Raw genomic sequence first — 18,613 nt, forward strand, 5'->3', positions numbered from 1 at the left:
TAGTTCAGTGGTGAAGTGCCCCTGGGTTCCATTCCCAGTACCCCAAAAAAATATATAATAATAATGAGGGGCTGGGGTTATGGCTCAGCGGTGGAATGCTTGCCTCGCACATGCGGGGCCCTGGGTTCGATCCTCAGCACCACATAAAAATAAATAAAGGTATAGTGTCCAACTACAACTAAAAAATAAATTTTAAAAAATAATGATAATTGGTTAATTTTAAAAATAATAAAAGAAAAAATTTAAAGGGCCAGGAATATAGTGCTTGCCTAGCATGCATGAAGCCCTGGATTCCATCCAAAGTATCACCAAAGAAAAGAAAATAGAAAGAAATGGTGAATCATGAAATTTCCTAACTTCCAGTAACTAGGATGAGACCATCCACTGCATGTTTCCTCTTTGCACAGTGCCCGGCAGGCACTCCTAAGCATCTTCCGCATGGCCGCACCATCCCACTCAGGAGAGAGCACCATGTGGACCTCAGGAGCACCCTAACCGCCTACCCATCCTGAAAAGAGCTCAAAGCTGCTTCTTGTGTGTGGTTCTTTGCTGTGTGAGGTATTGAAAGCAGAGCACCATCTCTCTGGGAATTTCCAATCTAAAATAAGTTGCAGAAACAGACAGTGAGATTGACGGCATGGCAAGTTGTACTCATCCCTGTTTACATGAAGGATAAACAACGGGGAGTGGCACAGTCCCTCCTGAAGCCACATGCCGAGAGCCCCTGGCCTTCAAGGCTGTTCGGAAACTGGCTGAGCCACAACTAGAGGGAAGCCACCCTGACTTCGTCCAGGAACTTGCAAAAATCTTAAACAATGGCTTCTGGAAATTAAGCAATCTTTAAATGCTTCCATTTACAGGGTGACAGCACACACATTCTTTCTATGGGGAGGTTCTCACCTGGGCTAATCAACTTGTTAGTTGAGGAGATAAGACTCTCCCAGATAACAAGGGGCCAGAGAGCCTGCCTGGGAGCATTCTTGTGTCCCAAAGCTACGGAGGGCTCATGATCTGGGGCAGATACTACTGCCACTGATGAGGGCTCTGGCTGCACACCTTGAGGACCCCGATGAGGAGACATCTTCTTCTGACACTCCCCCCCACCGCCCCGCAACCAGGGGGGCCCATCCACAGAGTCCTGCCCATTCTCCTGCCCCCACCCACCACCTTCTCGTTATTCCAGCTAGCTCCTTCCCAAACAGGAGGTACCCGGGTGAGAAGGAGAGGTTGATGGGACGGATGACAGTTACTTTGAGTTCCCAAACGGAAAAGGAAACCCATTCATTGAAGCAGATTTGACGTCAGGAGTGATGGGCCGCTGCCCCAAGAGCAGGCTGCTCTCCCAGGCAGGAAGCCCAGGAGGTCCTGAACCCAGGGACCCTGCCTCACTGTCTGTGATTCACTCCCTGGACAGAAAATCATGCCAAGACCAGAGGAAGGCACCCCCGAACACTTGTTGTGAGCAGGGTATCTCCCCAACACAGGGCTGCTGGTAAATTCGAGAGGAAGGAAGATCAAGTGCCAGGGAACTCACAAGTGGGGGCAGCATGCCACAGGAGGGGTAAGTCTTCGCCAACACCACCTGAGTGAGTTTGATAGTAATTCTTCCCACAAGGATCAAGTTGTGGCACAACAGCTTTGATGCACCATGAAAATGTAGAGAATGGCCTGTGTTTTCTCTCTTTATTTCTTGTTCTACTGAGACCTCTCTAGCATTGCTTGACCTTTCTGTGTTATTAGACCAACTTGATGAATCCTTCTCCAAGCTTCTTTTTCAGCTGTGCACAAATGCCCTCTTTTGTAATCCCAGCAACTCTCAGGAGGCTGAGGCAGGAGGATCACAAGTTCAAGGCCAGCATCAGCAAATTAGCAAGGCCCTGAGTAATTTAGCAAGACCCTGTCGCAAAATAAAACATGAAGGGCTGGGGCTGCTGGGCACAGTGGTGCACACTTGTAATCCCAGCAGCTCAGGAAGCCGAGGCTAGGGAGGCACTTAGCAATTCAGCGACACTCTATCTCTAAATAATATATATATAAAAAAAAAAAAAAGGGTAGGGATGTGGCTCAGTGCTTAAGTGCCCCTGGGTTCAATCCCCAGTACCAAAAAAAAAAAAAAAAAAAGCCCACTATTCCAATGTGTAATCAAGTTTGGGAATCCCTGATTTATAGAACACTTAGCACTTTTAAACTAAGAGACATGTCTATATATTTTTGTAGTACCAAGATGATGAGGAGGGCAGGTGAGGTAACAGGAGGAGCTTGGTATTTGAGGTTGACCAGGTGTCTTTCTCTCCCCACCCCCTCAGTATTGGGATTGAGCCCAGGACATTGTGTCTGTGAGACAAACACTCTACCACTGAGCTATACCTCCAGCCCTTTTTTATTCTGATACAGGGTCTCACTAAGTTGCCTAGGCTGGCCTTGAACTTGCCACTCTGCCCAGATAGGTGCCTCTTTTTAATAACCTGGTGTGCGCGTGTGTGTACGCACGCACACACACACAGAGGGGCTGTAGCTCTGTGGTGAGCACGTGCTAAGCAGAAGGCATAGGTAAGGCACTGTCCCATCTCCAGCACTGCAAAAATAATAAGGGGGAAGAAGAAGCTGAGCAGCCCCCATCCCGCCCGCCTGCCTCCAGGAACAGAGCCCTTGAGGTCAATGCAACCCGGGGCTCACCTGCTGTTGGGCACCACACATGGGCTGAAGCCTGCCTGGGGCCACTGCCTGCCTCTCCTCCATCCCTCCCTTGGTCAGTGCCGGCCTGGCCTTCTTTCTTTATTTATTTGTTTATATTTCTGGTATCGTATCGGGGATTGAACTCAGGAGCACTCGACCACTGAACCACATCCCCAGCCCTATTTTGTATTATATTTAAAGACAGTTGCTTAGTGCCTCGCTCTTGCTGAGGCTGGCTTTGAACTCGAGACTCACCTGTCTTAGCCTCCCAGGCGGCTGGGGTTGCAGATGTGCGCAATGCACGGAGCCCTCCTGGCCTTTTCTTGCTACCTCAAACTCCACAGGATCTTTATTTACGTCTGTCCTTCCCCTCTGCTCAGGAGGACCCTTCCCCAGCTCTTCTCATTCTTCTGAGTTCTAGAATAATGCCACCTGCCCCTACAAAGGTCTTCTATTTCTCTCCCTCCCTCTCTCAGACACATCCCCAGTTCTTTGGGTTTTATTTTGAGACAGTATCTCACTAAGATGCTTAGGCCCTCCCTAAGTTCCTGAGGCTGGCCTTGAACTTGCGATCCTCATGTCTCAGCCTCCCCAGCCACTGGGACCAGTCACCATGCATTTCTTAAAGGGCCCAATAGAAAATATTGTACACTCTTTAGGCCAGAAGAACTACCAACTCTGTAAAAGCAGCCACGAACCTGGCTGCATTCATTATAACACTGGATTCACAAAAGCAGTCTGCTCACCCTGCGGCTGTTACCGCATACCTGACATGGGCCCTGTCAGGTCTGTATGGCCCTAAAACTACAAGAGATTGGGTCTTTTGGCACCAGAAGCCTGAGTCCTTTGGAGCTAGACAGAGGTCCAGAGGAGCCAGAGGTTCCAAAGAAGAAATGTGCCCAGCACGGACGCCCAGATCAGCAGCCTCCCTGGGTAGGAGTGGGGATCCAGGCTAGATTCTCCCACTTAACATTTTAACTTCTCAATATCAAAATCTTGTCATCAGCAAAACAAAACACCTATTGCTCAATGGCTCCCTCACCACAAAGAAGACCAGGACTTTCTGGCATTGATCAACAAGAAGCCAGAGCCCAAATTTCTGGAAATGCCTCCCGGGCAGAGCATCCTGGTTTGTTTCTCTGTCAACGTCAGGATAAGTGCAGCTCTTGGTTTCAGGGGAATCTCAGCCTCTTGTGGCGTGGCAAGCAGCCAGCGCCACCCCAGCTAGGAGCTGCAGTCCTCGTGATGCAGCAGCCTAGAGCGTGGGGAAACTCGCAGCCAGTTATGTCCCAGGGAATCCCAGGCTCCCCAGGCCCAGCTCGGGGAGCTAGGGCAGGTGACTGGGGGGCTCCCCTGCCAAAGCCCATTTGGCCACCATCTTTCCTGGCTTTTCACAGCCCAGCCTCCGCAGTGAAGCTGAAGCAAGTGTGTTCCACCCCCCCCCCCTCCCCAGGACAATCTGGCTTGAGACCAGGCCAAATTCAACCAGGCTTGAGCAGGTGGAATAAGATCTGATCTCTTGCTTGGGCCCAAGCCTGACTGATTTGCAGAATTTAGGATAGTGACTGGGAATTTAGGAGAGCGACTCCAAAGAAACCCCCCAAAGTCATGTCCTTTCACCTAGGGAAGGCTGAGGCCAGGCTGAGCCCCAATTTCTGCAGCTCCTGGGCAGGTGAGGAAGGGAAGGGCAGGCTGGTGGGGGCTGTGCTGAGCTTGAGAGCCCAGGCCCCATCTAAAGGGCCAACAGGAAGAAGCAGAAGGCAGGCCCACTGCCGAGACAGCGTCCAGTGTTTCCAGAGGAAACCCAGTTTCAGGTGTGGTGTGACATTTCCAGATCTTAAGTGTTGTCTCAAAAATTATTTTAAATTCTGTTCTTTTTTCAGCCCTGGAGATGGAACTGGGGGCCTTCTCCATGCCAGGCAAATGCTCTTCCTCTGAGCCTCTTTGAAGACTTTGCATGGGTCAGGTGCAGAGGCACACACCGGTAATCCCAGCAACCCAGGAGCCTGAGGCAGGAGGATCACAAGTTCAAGGCCAGCCTGGGAAATTTAGTGAGACCCTGCCTCAAAACTAAAACCTAAAAAGAGCCAGGCTCAGAGGCACATAGCTGAAATCCCACAGGCTCAGAAGGCTGAAAACAGGAGCGAGTTTAAAGCCAGCCTCAGCAAAAAGTGAGATGCTGAACAATTCAGTGAGACCCTGTCTCTAAATAAAATGCAAAAAAAAAAAAATAGGACTAAGGATGTGGCTCAGTGGTCAAGTGTCCCTGAATTCAATCCTTGGTACCAAATAAATAAGTAAATGGATAAAAAAATAATTCTGTATGGGCCTACCAGCCAATACATTTATGGGCTGGATTCAGCCTGTGGTTCAGTACTTTATTGGCATCTTCTGCTTTTATTAAAAAAAAGCGGGGGGGGGGGTCCCAGGTGCCTCAGGTAGGAAGACAGGGAACAGTAGAGGAAGCTCCTGGCCACTGGGATGTGCCTTTTGAAGGTGGACACATGAGGTTGTTTTGCCAATTCACAAACTGCATTTTCAGTGGACAAAGCTCCAGAAGTGCTTGACCCACCTCCCACAGGTAGAATGAAGAAGAACCTTCTCATCTCGGGTCCAGGCTGCCTCCGCCTGAGCTTGGAAGCAGGAAGTCAAGGCCCTCATTGGTGGGAGGGAGACAGAAGCAGAGTATTTGGAGCACACTGGGCAGCAGAGCCCTGGGCACTCTGGAGCTGGTAGCAGGCCTGTCCCCAGCAGGCTTTCCCTGGTTCTACCAGCTCTGAGTCCTCCTCTCGTAATGTGCACTCAAGTAACGAGGAGAGAGGACAGAGGAGCCAGTGTCCTAGGGAAGCCGGAGAGCCAGGTAAGCAGCCCAAGTGCCAGGCACATCTGGGAGACTGGGCCCAGGCCAGGGTCTCTCTGGGCCTCAGCTTCCCATCAGTCCACCTCTGTCATTTCTCTTGAATCCCCCCAGACGCCCCCCCAGCAGATGAGGTAATCCACAGCAGGCTCCCACAGCTCTGGCATGTCTTATTTTTTGTGTGAGGTGCTGGGATCAAACCCAGGGCCTTGTGCACTCAGGCAAGCACTCTAACTGAGCTGTATCCCCAGCCCTCTGGCTCTTCTTCATTATACTTAACATGGCCAAAATGAATGACTCCAGTCATCGATTGTGAAAGAATCTGGTTCTTCCAGAAAGAATTGAAGCTTCATGAGGAACCAGACTGGTCGATTTCTGGCACCTAGACACATAGTAGGTGCTCAATAAACATCATGCAAGGAAGGAAGGAAAGAATAATTGTAAAGTAAGTGCTGCAGAGGCAAGAAATGACTCCAGCCTCCTCCCGGGATCTTTGTGATTACCGGAGGGGAGTTGGGGGCTTATAAAAACTCTGGGATGCACCTTAGATTAAGGCACTGAACAACACCCAGGGAGGCCCCGTTTGTGCAGCATGGACAAGAGGGGAAGAAAGGCATGAAAAGAGGTACACCAAGGTCAAGGTCAACCCCTAAATTCTCTCCTCCCTGTCCTTGACAGAGATCCTAGCCCCCATTCCTCTGACTCACTTCTCCACAGCAGAGGCTGGTTTGGGACCTTTGAACTTGTTTAAGAATCAGTGGGAGGGCTGGGGTTATGGCTCAGAGGTAGAGCGCTCCCCTTTCATGTGTGAGGCCCTGGGTTCGATCCTCAGCGCCACATAAAAATAAATAAATTTTAAAAATTTAAGTTTTTTTTTTTTAAAAAAAAAGAATCAGTGGGCAGCGATGCGCATACCAATGAGTGCTTCAAAATGCAGATGGTGAAGGCTGGGGATATGGCTCATGCAGTAGTGGTAGAGTGCTTGCCTCCTGTGCTCCAGGCCCTGGGTTCAATCCCCAGCACCACCAACAAACAATCAAAATGCAGATGACCTTCTCATGGCCCAGCAGCCAGCACAGACATTTCAAGGTAGAACAGGCCAGAGAGCTGTGTCCACCTGGTCCCTGTCATCCCTGGCACCTCCCAAGCCACCTGGGGCCCAGAGCATCCTGAGGTGTGACCCAGGGTAGGCCTCACCTTCTCAGCCCCTCCTGGGTGGGGCTTTCCTTCCTGGGCACTGCCACTTCAACTGTGGCCCCAAGCCAGACTCATTTGCATTGCTACCCAGATAGCGCACCACTGGTTTCCCAGAACCACGCCACCGCCACCGTTGTGTCTGTCTCAAGAGCTGGCACAGGCTTGGACCCCGCTTCTGGACAAATAGAAAGTCTTCCCACCCCAGCCCCAGACAGAGCAGGGTTTGTTGGTCTGGGGTCAGGGGAGAGAACTGACTGGAAGCTAACTCTCCGCACCCCTGCCCCCAACTCAGAGCTGGGACCAGATGTGGATTCCTCTGCCACAGGCGGAAGAAATCCCTCCCTCCCTGCCCACTTCATCTCTCTGCAGCTCCTCAGGTCACCCCCTCTCACTCACCCGAGCACCCCCTCTGTCCCCTCTGTCAGTAGGGCAAGGGCACCAACCAGAGCAGGGTCCTGACACTCAGGCCAGCCCAATCCCCACAGGGCACCAGGAAGGGAAACAGGGTGGGCCGGTGGGGGATGGCCAAGTGTTTTCTTTCCCCTCCACTCCTCAGCAGTTTTCTGGGAAATGCCAGAGGCCGGCTGGGCCTGGAATGTCAGGCTGGAAAGGACTCCTCCACTGCGCTGGGAGACACCCGAGCCGCAAACCTTTTCATTAGCTCCAGGCCCCTCCCGGCGGGAACAAAAGCCTGCGAACTGGAAGACCGTTTCCCGGCGGCGGGCCATTGTCCCAGCCTCCCGCAGCCCGCCCCTTGGGATTGTTTGAAGCAGGAAAGGGAGAGATCAGGGTCAACCTGGTCTGTGACCCACGATCCTCTCCCCCTGCAAGGGAAAGGTCATCTTGGCCACCACAGTCATCCTGGCCATAGCCCTGCAGCAGGTGAGGAGAGGGCGAAGGTGAAAGCCAGCCCCAGGCTGCCTGAGCAGGGAGCCTCAGTGGAGCAGCAGGGAGCAGAGGAAGGCAGGACCCCCGCCAGCCAGTCAGAACCAAGGAGAGACAGGAGTGCCCCCACCAACTCCAGACTAGAACTCCAGAGGGGAGGAGGCCAGAGTGTGCTCCCCCTTCCAGGGCATCCCCGGGCGTAGCCAACTGGCATACAGTTGAAGCACTGTACCAATGTCAGGCCACAGGGCAGTCACACCCGGGCCACCCCCTGGTGCCATACAAAGCCCAACAGCCTTGGAGACAAGTAGCCCTTGGGCTTGGCACTTAGCAATGTGGTGGTCTGAGGCCTACCCCCGTCCCTACCCCAGCGACAGATGAGGCCACAGACAAGACAGTCACCCCTGGGAAGCTCATGTGGCACCCCTGTCACAGGCTGTGCCATTGCTTCCTGCAACCCCCATGGGCGCCAGGGTTCCTTCCCATCTGTGAGGTTTGGGGAAGTGCTTAGCATTTGTCACATACCAGGAGTGAGTAGAGCCCCACAGGCTGCTGAAACCACTGTGTACTTCCCCTCCACCGTGAATGATTATCTTTATGAGCAAGCACCTTTGCCTGGAAATGGGATTCTGACCTCACAGAAGTTCTGCAAATGGAGAGATTAGGAAAAGACCAGAGTCTCCTAAATCCCTTAGACGGGAAAACAGCTGGGTGGAGCCGAGGGGCTGGACCCGGGTAGTGCTCTCTCCCCTTGAGCCACCCGGCAGATAAAGGGACAGAAGCATGTTCCTGGGTCGCTCTCTGCTCGGGTCCTTGCCTGGAAGTGACTTCCTGGAAATGTGCTGTGCACTGGCCCAAGTGTCTCCTCCCACTTTTCCAACATGTTTGTCTTCCGATTAGCAGGCCTAAGGATCTCCAACGACTACCCTGGGTGCTTCCCAGAACCCACACCCTCGAGCCCATCTGGGAGCAACGCCTGAGTCTCGCAGCAGCAACCAAGAGCGACCCTAGAAGAAGGCAGGTTGGGCACCTAAAAACAATGAAAATAGACTGTATCAGTCCCTGGCTTAAAGGTTCCTTGAGCACTTTCTACATAGCAGGTTCCAAAGAAATAAATCAAATATAGTCGGCTTCCTCAAGATTTTCACTGGACAAGTAGTCAAAACATTTTGAGCCGTGTGGAAAGAGCCACCCTGGAAGATTCAACTGAGGGTCTGCCCCATCTTAAAGGAATGTAGCAATCAGCCAGTGCATGGGGTTCTTCCACTCCAATGAGAGCAAAGGTGCGGATGACCCAGGCCTGAGGGACACAGTCCCTCACAGAGACAGCCTGGCATGGAGGAGACAGCCTGGGGTACACACTCCACCGAGGAGCTTGAGTTCATCCTGAAGCCATGGAGAAATCAGAGAGCCAAAGGAAAGCGTGGCAGTAGGCTGACCTCGGATGACAAGCAAGTTTGTTGATTGCTTCTTATGGGATTGTTTAGTTCCGAAAGCACACAGCAGCTCCCAACCACATCCATACCCCAGGAGCCCCCGCCTTCCTCCTCTGTCCAGGAGGCCTCAGTGCTCCCCATTCATGCTGGGGATTGAACCCAGGGTTGCTTTACCACTGAGTTACATCCCAGACTCCCCATTTTTAAATACATTTTTATTTTGAGACAGGATCTAAATTGCTGAGGCCAGCCTTAAACTGCCATACTCCTGCCTGAGTCTCCCAAGTTGCTAGGATTACAGGTGTGCACCAGGACACCTGGCTTCCCAGTGCTTTTGAAACAGTGATAGTTGGACTGGGGTACAGCCCGTGGTAGAGCTCATGCTTAGCAAGCTTGGGGCTCTGGGTTTGATCCCCAGAACTAAAAACAAACAAAAAGTGATAGTTCACATGAATGAAGTGCTTCCTAGGTGCAAGGTACGGTCCTCAGCACTTTGTATGTATTAGTTCAATTAGTCCTCACAACAATACGATGAAGTAGTTGCTCTCATCAGCCCATTTCACAAATAAGGAAACCGAGGCCCAGCTGGTGGACTAAATTGCTTAAAGTCACACAGCTACTGGGTAGTGGAGCCTGGATCACAGTTCAGTTTCCTGAGACAGCCTGCAGGGAGCCCAGCCCCGCTTCCCAACTCCTGTCCTGATCTTTTCCAGCCACAGTCCCTCAGGGAGCCTACCTCTCCTCTTCAAATCATCCCTGCTCTCTTGGGCCCACTCTGAGCTCCTGACTGGCCACGCAGCCCATGCTGCCCGCACCCGCTGCAGAGCCCAGCCTCCCTTGAGTACCACACAGCTGCATTAGGACTTACCTGCCTCAGAGAGGTGGGCCTCTCCCACTAGGGATTCCCGGAACCTCAGGGAAGTTTCTTCCTCTTTATTTCCCTTTTCCAATGCCCTCACTCCACCCCAAGTACCATCAGTCTCACAGAAGGGCAAATGCAGCCATCCCTTTCTCAAAGCACTGAGCCTGGAGAGAAGGGGTCCTGCCTGTGGCCTCCACTCCCTGCAGGATTCACCCAGCAGGCTGTCTTCCCAGCACTTCACCCAGTGCCTGGCAAAGGAAGGCACTCAAGGAGCTTGTGGAAGGGATGAATGAACTTGACCTGTGTCGGAGCATTATGATTTACAAAGCACTTTCCCATCCATTAACTGCTCTTCTTTGTGAGTCCTCCTTGTCCTCCACAGTGCTCAGCGCAGGAGCGTGGTCATAGCAGTCACATAATGAGAACAAGAATGAATGGATTGTCCAGAGACTTAGGAGGCCAAGGCAAGAGGACTATAAGTTCAAAGCCAGGCTGGGCAACTTTGTGAGACCCTGCCTTGAAATAAAAATAAAAAAGGCCGGGAATGGAGCTTGCATGGCAGAGCAATTAACCTAGCATTGGCAAAGCCCTGGATTCAATCCCCTGTACCAAAAGGAGACAGAATGAACTGATTGTACAGAGAGGACAAATACATTTGGGAAGCCTGTAGGTATCTGAAGGCAGTGGGGGAGTCTCTCGCATGCTCAGTGCCTGCACACACCTACCCCTTGGAGCCTGGTGTCTGTGAAGCATGTGGAATGCACTGTTTCCCCTTTGCAGAGGAAACAGGATTTCTCCAGCTACTGCTCTCCTAAGAGACGGAAGGGAGAACCGGACACACTTTGACATACATAATCTGTTTTAACTTCTTTACATCTCAGATCTCTGATAGGAGGTCGTCTTTATTCCTATTTACAGATGGCAAAACTGAAGCCCGGAGAGGCTGTGTTCTGGCCAAATCTCACTCAGTCCTCCAACATCTGGGGAAAGAGGTCAGAGTTCAGATGGAAGACACAGTGGCCAAGACAGTGACGACAAGGTGCCAGCTCTCCCTTCCATGCTCCCAAGCTACTGTGCCTGTGCCCTGGGCACCTCTGCCCTCCCTTTCACCAGTTCATTATCCTCGAACTATGAGATCTGAGAAGAGGGTAGGGCCCAAGGCTCACTGCCTCCGTGCCCTGAGGGGTGCTGATGTATATGCCACTTAGCTGGCTCTCAGTGGCTCCAGAACCCTGCAGCCTGTTTGGGGACAGGTTGCAAAACTTTCCATCCTTCATAAAGTTGGCACTTCATCAGTGCCAATGTGACCAAGAGCAAATTAACCTTTCACCTCAATCGGCAGCTCTTCTCACTCTCCAGGGAGAGTTCAGATACTGCCCCCCCCCACCCCCCAGGCAAGGGAGGTCACAGGCTAGGCGAGCTGGCTAACTGGCAGTGGGCTGAGCCCAGGACAACAGCTTTCTGGAAATTCTCTCCTGCTGGACTTTTATTCCCAGGTCTGACTGCAGTCTCTGTGTGAATTCCCCTCTTCTCTGTCCCTCACTCCAGCTCCTGGGCGATCTGGTCCCGCTGTCCCCAAGGTTTGGGATGTGTACAAACTCCTCTCCCCCGAAGAGACTCCAGGGCGCCCTCTGGCGGACACGGGCGCGGGCGCGGGTTGGGACCATCGTTCCCCTTTCTGCTCCCCCAGCACCTGGCCCGACCCTCGCCATATACGCAGATGGAGAGACCCAGATGCTGTTGGAAAGCAGTTGTTTTGTGTTTTGTTTGTTTGTTTGTGGGGGAGCGGGGAGGCCAGCACCCATATCAGTGTCAACAAAGAACCTGGCAGTGGGCCGATGGGCCGTGGCCGAGCAGCTGTTTTACAGGCTGCTCGCCTCCACCCCTGGGACTCCCGTTCTAGTCTTGGGACCTGCCCACAGGTGACTGTCGCATGTTCCCCACCACCAACTTCCAAGTCAGACGCCAGCCCCGCGGCCTGGCTGCGGGATGGCCCCACTTCCCTTTGGGCTGGCTCCGGCAGCCTGGGACTGTAATCCGGCTCGGTTCGGTGGGGGCGAGGGGGTGTCCCCGCAGGGTCCAAGAAAAAGGGAAGGGGTGCTAGGAGCCTCTTCGGGTCGGCCTCCTAGAACTGCCCGCGCTCCGGGAGCGGCGCCCCCGCCTCTGCCAGAAACTGGCCTTCTTAGAAGGGAGGGGGTGGGGGGGGGAAAGTGTGAATGAGAAGTTGGGGGCGGAGCGCGCGCGGGGGAGGGGCCGCTGCCAGGAACGCGCCGCCGGGGCTGGCGCCGCGCCCGCCGGCCGCCCTGGCCGCCTCGCGTCGCGCTTTGTCTCGGTGCGTCTCGGCCGGTCCTTGCCCCTGCTCGAGGCCCGCCCTCGGCCGCCCGCGGCCCCTCCCTCGCCCTCCGCGCGCAGCCTTTCATTGCTGCGAGTAGTGACTAAACATTACAAGAAGACCGGTCGCGCAGTTCCTGGAATCCAAGGGGGCGGGGCGCGGCCGCCGCGTATATACCCGCGAGCGCGGCCTTCGCGGCGGCTCCGACTCCGACTCCCCGCGCCGCCGCTGCCGCTCCGGCCCTGCAAGCCGCCCGCCCGGCCCAGCTCTCGCCGGGGCCCCTCGCCTCGTCCCTGCTAGGTCGAACCCGGGGACGGCGAAGTCCGAGGGACGCACGCGCGAGGGCCCTTTTGTGGACTTCACGACAGCCAACATCTGGGCGCAGCGCGGGCCACCGCTGGCCGCCGCGCCTCCGCTGTGCCTTGGGGACCGTAGAAGGCGCAGCCCCGAGGCCAGAGACTTCGGTTCAGGACCAGGTAGGCAGGAGGGGCGCCGTGTGGCGAAGGTGGGGGCTTCTCTTAGTCCCGGGAGCTTTTCCCGGTTTCCCCTCCCCTTCTCGGGTCATTCCCGGCAGGGAGGGGACGAAGTAGGGGGCAGAGCGAATGAAAGCCGGAGATCCCAGGTTCCCGGAATACTCAGGCTGGGGCCCTCGGGCTTCTCTCCCCTCCCTACTCCCATTCCTCGGGTTTCTCCCTGGGTCCTTGCTGGCCGGGGCCACCGGACTGCGCGGCGCCCGGAACGTCCCGGGGGCTCTGCTCTCGTTTCCCACCCCGGTCGCGCTCCTGGAGATTCAACTTCCGCGCGAGAGTTTTCCACTCAGCGTTCTCCCAGTGTGCTGCTGGGGAGGGGGCTGCCTGGGGCCGCCCCCACTCCTGAAGCAGAGTCTGGGCGGGCTCCAGGGGGTGCTGGGTCGCAGCGAGGGCCTCGGTAGTGAGTGTCCCAGCCGCTCGGTAGAGGCAGGGAGCCAGGGCTGGCCAGGCGCGCTGGAGGGTTCCGGGCACTCACAAGGCGCGCGCCTTCCTTTCTGCAGCCCCCCGGGATGCGGTAGCGGCCGCTGCGCGGAGGCCGCCAAGCAGCTGCAGCCGCCACCAAGCAGATCCACGCTGGCTCCGTGCGCCATGGTCACCCACAGCAAGTTTCCCGCCGCCGGGATGAGCCGCCCCCTGGACACCAGCCTGCGCCTCAAGACCTTCAGCTCCAAGAGCGAGTACCAGCTGGTGGTGAACGCAGTGCGTAAGCTGCAGGAGAGTGGTTTCTACTGGAGCGCCGTGACTGGTGGCGAGGCGAACCTGCTGCTCAGCGCCGAGCCCGCCGGCACCTTCCTCATCCGCGACAGCTCGGACCAGCGTCACTTCTTCACGCTCAGCGTCAAGACCCAGTCTGGAACCAAGAACCTGCGCATCCAGTGCGAGGGCGGCAGCTTCTCACTGCAGAGCGACCCCCGGAGCACGCAGCCGGTGCCCCGTTTCGACTGCGTGCTCAAGCTGGTGCACCACTACATGCCGCCTCCGGGTACCCCCTCCTGCCCCTCTCCACCCGCTGAACCTTCCTCCTCGCCCTCCTCCGAGGTCCCAGAGGGCCCGGAGCCGCCAACTCAGCCTGCCCAGACCCTCCCAGGGAGCCCCCCCAGGAGAGCCTATTACATCTACTCAGGGGGCGAGAAGATCCCTCTGGTGTTGAGCCGGCCTCTCTCCTCTAACGTGGCCACCCTTCAGCATCTCTGTCGGAAGACGGTCAATGGACACCTGGACTCCTATGAGAAAGTAACCCAGCTGCCTGGGCCTATTCGGGAGTTCCTGGACCAGTATGATGCCCCGCTATAAAGAGCACAGGGCAGGGGTCCGGAGAGGGGCTTGGGTCCCCTCTTCTCTGTGGCACATGGCACAAGCACAAAAATCCAGCCGAAGGAGAGTCCTGTTGCTCTGGAGTCAGGAGGACAGGCCCCTCCCTGTGGCCCTCCCCCCTGCAGAATGGGGCCTGCGGACTGGGAATATGTTTGAGGGTGGGGAGTGCCACCTGGGCTCCCCTTCCCCAGTCCAGCTTTTGGAGGAGCCAGCTGGCCAGGTGGGACAATAGCAATGACCAGTGGATTCTCTTCTCTCCCCTTCCTGCACTACTCTCCGCTGCTTCCCAACAGGGGATGCCTCCAGAGAGTTGAACTTATAAGAACTGCCTCGGAATCTTCAAACTTACTTTCCAGCGGAACTTGTTTGCGCTCTGATTTGGTTTAAACCTGAGCGAGGTGAAGGGCCTTGGAAAGGATGGAAGGGAGAGGGCAGCCTGAGGGGCCCCAGAGCTGCGGGCTGGCCACGGAAATGGCCAGTCCAGGTGAGGGGGGTGGCTGCATGCTCCACTCCCTGGCTCTGGGGAGAAAGGCAAGGGGTGACCTGAAGGGAGCCATCTTGTGCCCCAGAGCCCAGGGCCCTTCCCTGTTATAAGGAGGAAGTGGCATTTGGAGAGGATGGATGGGCTGGTCGGTTGTCTCCTTTTCCTGCCCATGCTGTGACTTCAGCACCTAGGGGATGGTGGTAGAGATGGGCCATCTCTGACCCCATCCCCCCCTAGAGAAGATGGGGGATTCAACTTTATGCCTCCTGTCTGGCCAAGAGATTCGCCTTAAATGCTGGGCCACACACTGGGCCATCCAGGCAGAGAGGCCCAGGGATTCGCTGGAGGGCACCCAGCCAGCCACTGGTCAGGATCAGTGGGTGGGGGGTGGGAGACCCATGCCTCCCAGCTGAGCGCTAGAAGACCAGAAGCCCAGTTGGTGTTGGCCAGCCATAGGCACCTCGTGGTCAGAGCAGAGCCACCAGGTCCCACGTCCTCCGGGCCCTGCACAGCCCTCCCTCCTCACTTGGGGTGGGGTGGGCAGGAAGTCATCCAGGCGCCTGCCACTCCAACTGCTCTGGCTCTGCTGGCGCACTGATCAGTGACAACTTACAGGAATGTAGCAGCGACGGAATTAACCTGGAACTGTTCTTTTTGGGGGGGAAACTAAACATAAAAGTTTTCTGTGTCAGGTATTTGGGCTGGGCGGGGCAGTTGTGCTTTGGGGTCATTTTTTCCTTTTTTTGTTGTTGTTTTTTAATAATGTTTACAATCTGCCTCGATCACTCTGTCTTTTATAAAGATTCCACCTCCAGTCCTTGCCCCTCCCCACTCAGGCCTTCGAGGCTGTTAGGAGATGCTTGAAGAACTCAACCAAATCCCAATCCAAGTCAAACTTTGCACATATTTATATTTATACTCAGAAAAGAAACATTTCAGTAATTTATAATAAAGAGCACTATTTTTTAATGAAAAACATACTTTGAGCGTTTTTCTCCCAGCACCCCTACCATGCCTTGCTTTCTCTTTCACCCACACCCACACTCAGAGGAGAGGGAGGGAACCACAGAGGGGGCTGGCTGTGCCCCATCCCTGCTGAGGTGCTCCTTGTGGTGAAATCAAATGTGCCTTCACGTCAGTGTGCCTGCCCCTGTGTGTCACTGACAAGCTAAGGCAGCACTTAGACTGTTACTGAGAGGGGTAATTCCTGCTAGTCTGATTCAGATCTGACCAGAATATGCAAAGCAAGTTCGAAGGAAGCTCTTCAAAGAGCCTGCAGGGAGCAAGCTGAGCTGTGGTCAGAGCCCTCAGAGTCTCCAAGCTATTAGAGGCTCTCAGGCTTCTTGGCAGGGAGGTGTTCCAAGAATGCCCAGATGTGAGGTCCTGGCAGTGACCCTTGACCTCCAACCTCTGTACCACCAGGTTCACAGGAGGTAGGGAGGGTGATCCAGATGAGACCCTTGTGTGCAGGTGGGACTAGAACCAGGTATTCAAGAGCTTCCTGGCCACTGTTCCCAATACCTCCAACCTCCCACATTCCTAGGGGCCCCTACAGAGCCAGGCACCTCCCAGAAATAGCAGCCTTCTACTCACTCATCTTTAGTACCTCCCACACCCTAGGCACTTGGAGGCTACGTGGGTGGACTCTCCCAAGCACCCGTAGAGCACAGGGGGTATTCTCAGACCCAACTGTGCTGTGCGAGCAGGACTTGTCTGGTCACTTCTGGTGCCTAGATAGGTGTTCAGTAAATATTTGTTAACTGAGTGAGGCCAGAGTCAGGTTCAGGAAGGTTAACCAACTTGCCCAAGGACACAGCGCCTGGGAATGTGAGGACAACAGCAATGGAACCCAGGAGCATTTGATTTTCAAAGCCGGTGACCTCTCTGCCTCCCAATATACTAAGTATATGCCCATGGTTGCTCTCAAGTAAGTACTCCTTAAAAATACAAGAGGTTAGCATCCCTCAACACAAACACGCACATTCTAGGGTTTCAGCACCAGTGTTCTGCTAAAAAAAAGAAAAAAAAAAAATGAAACCAGTAAGGTAGAATGCACCTATAATCCAAGCTACTTAGGACGCTGAGGCAGGAGGATCACAAGTTCAGGGCCAGCCTGGGCAACTCAGCAAGACCCTGTCTAAAAATAAAAAGGGCTGGGGATGTGGCTCAGTGATAGAGCACTTCTACAGTCCCCAGTACTGGGGTGGGAACACCTCTGTGATATTTTCTCCTCCCTTGCTTCCTTCTCTAACTCCCCAGACCCGACAGCTGGGTGACAGCTGGGTGAAGAGTGTTATCATTATATTTGGGGCTCCATCTCCTTATCTGAGTTTCAGATGCCTGAAACAAAATACCAGGGCCTCTTCCTGGTCCCAAGGCCCCCAGCACAGATTCCCCCCAACCCCGCTACCAAGCCAACGCGATAAGCTGCTCCAGGAATCAGTGTCCAAAAGGCAACTGAGAGAGTAAATAAACAAAGTCATTTTTCTTTCCCATTTCCTGAACTTTTGGAGAAAATGACCTAAAGTGACTAGAAGGGGCCAGGCCAGGCATGAGACCACTGAGTGGACAGAATACGTGGGCCCCACAACAGAGAGACCATCAGCTCAGTAACTGAGGCTGCAGACTCAAGTAGAGAGATGTTTCCAGAGCAGAGTTCAGATGAGGGGACCCAGTGGGCAGCCACCCTCCCCTCCCCCCAGGAATACAGACTCTGGGAAAACCTCTGGCAGCTCTTCCTTGCACTAGAGCTGACTGACCATCACCTGTCTCCTGCTGCAGAGAATGGTCCTTCTACTCAAACAGTCCCTTTGGAACTGAGGAAACCAGGGTGTACCTTGCCCCTATCCTTGGCCAGGGTGCCTGTGTTCGAAGGACACTAGCAAAAGAACTTGGCCTTCTCTGTCTGGGGGAAGCAACTCCCTCTCCTACCTCCTGGATGGTGAACCTTGGCTTGGGGTAAGTGCAGAGCCAGGAAGACATCCAACTCACTTCCCTACCCACAGCTCACTGCCCACCCCAGCCTTCTCTGTCTCTCCATTTCATATCACAGATGGCTCCTATCTTTATGTCAAGGAAACTGAGGCCCAGAGATGGGAAACAACCTGCTCAAATTCACACAGCAAGCTAGTGGCCACATCTCTCCCTTTGGTGGATCTGTGGGTCAGCAGCTTCTTCCTTTCTTCCCTCCTTTGTCCCACTCCTGTTACACAACTCCTGTGCTTCTCAATCCTTTCAGGGGAAGACACCCATTTTCCAAAAGACTGATGGGGTTCCTTTGTCCTGGTTGCCAGAGGAGGAGTACTCCTGATTCCAAGATGCACTGAGTGCCTGCAGGGCATGGGGTGGGACAATCCCCTGTGGCTTGAGTAGGTATTCCATGGCACAGCTGGTGTCCCTCGCCAAAGGACAGCGGGGAGATGACTAGTCTCTGCCCTGTGCCCCATACCCTGCTCTTGTGCTAATAATCCACCCCAAGAGGCCCCATCCACTCTGGTGGTGCTGTTTTTGGGCAAGGCCTCCCGAGATGACTTGGAGCCAAGAATGGGAAATCTAAGGCCTGCCTAGGGGGAGGGAAGGAGGGAAGAGGCCACGGACAGGAAAGCCAGCGATGGAAAATAAGCCCGCACGAAGTGTCCCAGCCTAAGGAATGAGGACAGATGTTTGAGAGGGGGCACCGCATGGGTACCAGGCAGAGGAGGAGCAGTCAACAGGGAGTGCAGGCAGACACCAGCCTGTGGAGGTGTGGGACTCGGGCCCCTGGAGCACCGGGCAGCGTGGGGAAAGACGTGCCCAGGGGACCGGGTCCCCAGGAAGCAGCGGGTGAGCCTAGTCCCAGGCTGGGGAGCCCCCTTCCCGCGCCCCGCCCCACCCCCTCCGTTTAGGCGGCCGCCGGGCGGGCGGGCGCGTCGCTCCGAGCAGCCCTCTGCCAGGAAGAGTCACTTCCCGGACACCGCGGGAGCCCTGGCGGAGCTATGCGAAGAATGTCCGCGCGGAGCGCTGGGGGTGGCACCGCGAGCTGTGCAGCGCCCCGCGGAGCG

At 54.9% G+C, this 18,613-nt stretch overlaps 1 protein-coding gene across 1 annotated transcript; it reads left to right on the forward strand.

Annotated features, from left to right (window-relative positions):
• The first annotated feature begins 12,458 nt into the window (after window positions 1–12,458).
• Window positions 12,459–15,551, forward strand: Socs3 (suppressor of cytokine signaling 3). Its single transcript, XM_076870065.1, has 2 exons — window positions 12,459–12,721; window positions 13,276–15,551. Exon 2 carries the CDS (start codon window positions 13,364–13,366, stop codon window positions 14,066–14,068), a length of 705 nt encoding a protein of 234 aa, XP_076726180.1. The 5' UTR covers window positions 12,459–12,721; window positions 13,276–13,363; the 3' UTR covers window positions 14,069–15,551.
• Window positions 15,552–18,613: the final 3,062 nt, after the last annotated feature.

This window comes from Callospermophilus lateralis, chromosome 11 (genome assembly GCF_048772815.1).
Source record: "Callospermophilus lateralis isolate mCalLat2 chromosome 11, mCalLat2.hap1, whole genome shotgun sequence".
Taxonomy (NCBI): Eukaryota; Metazoa; Chordata; class Mammalia; order Rodentia; family Sciuridae; genus Callospermophilus; species Callospermophilus lateralis.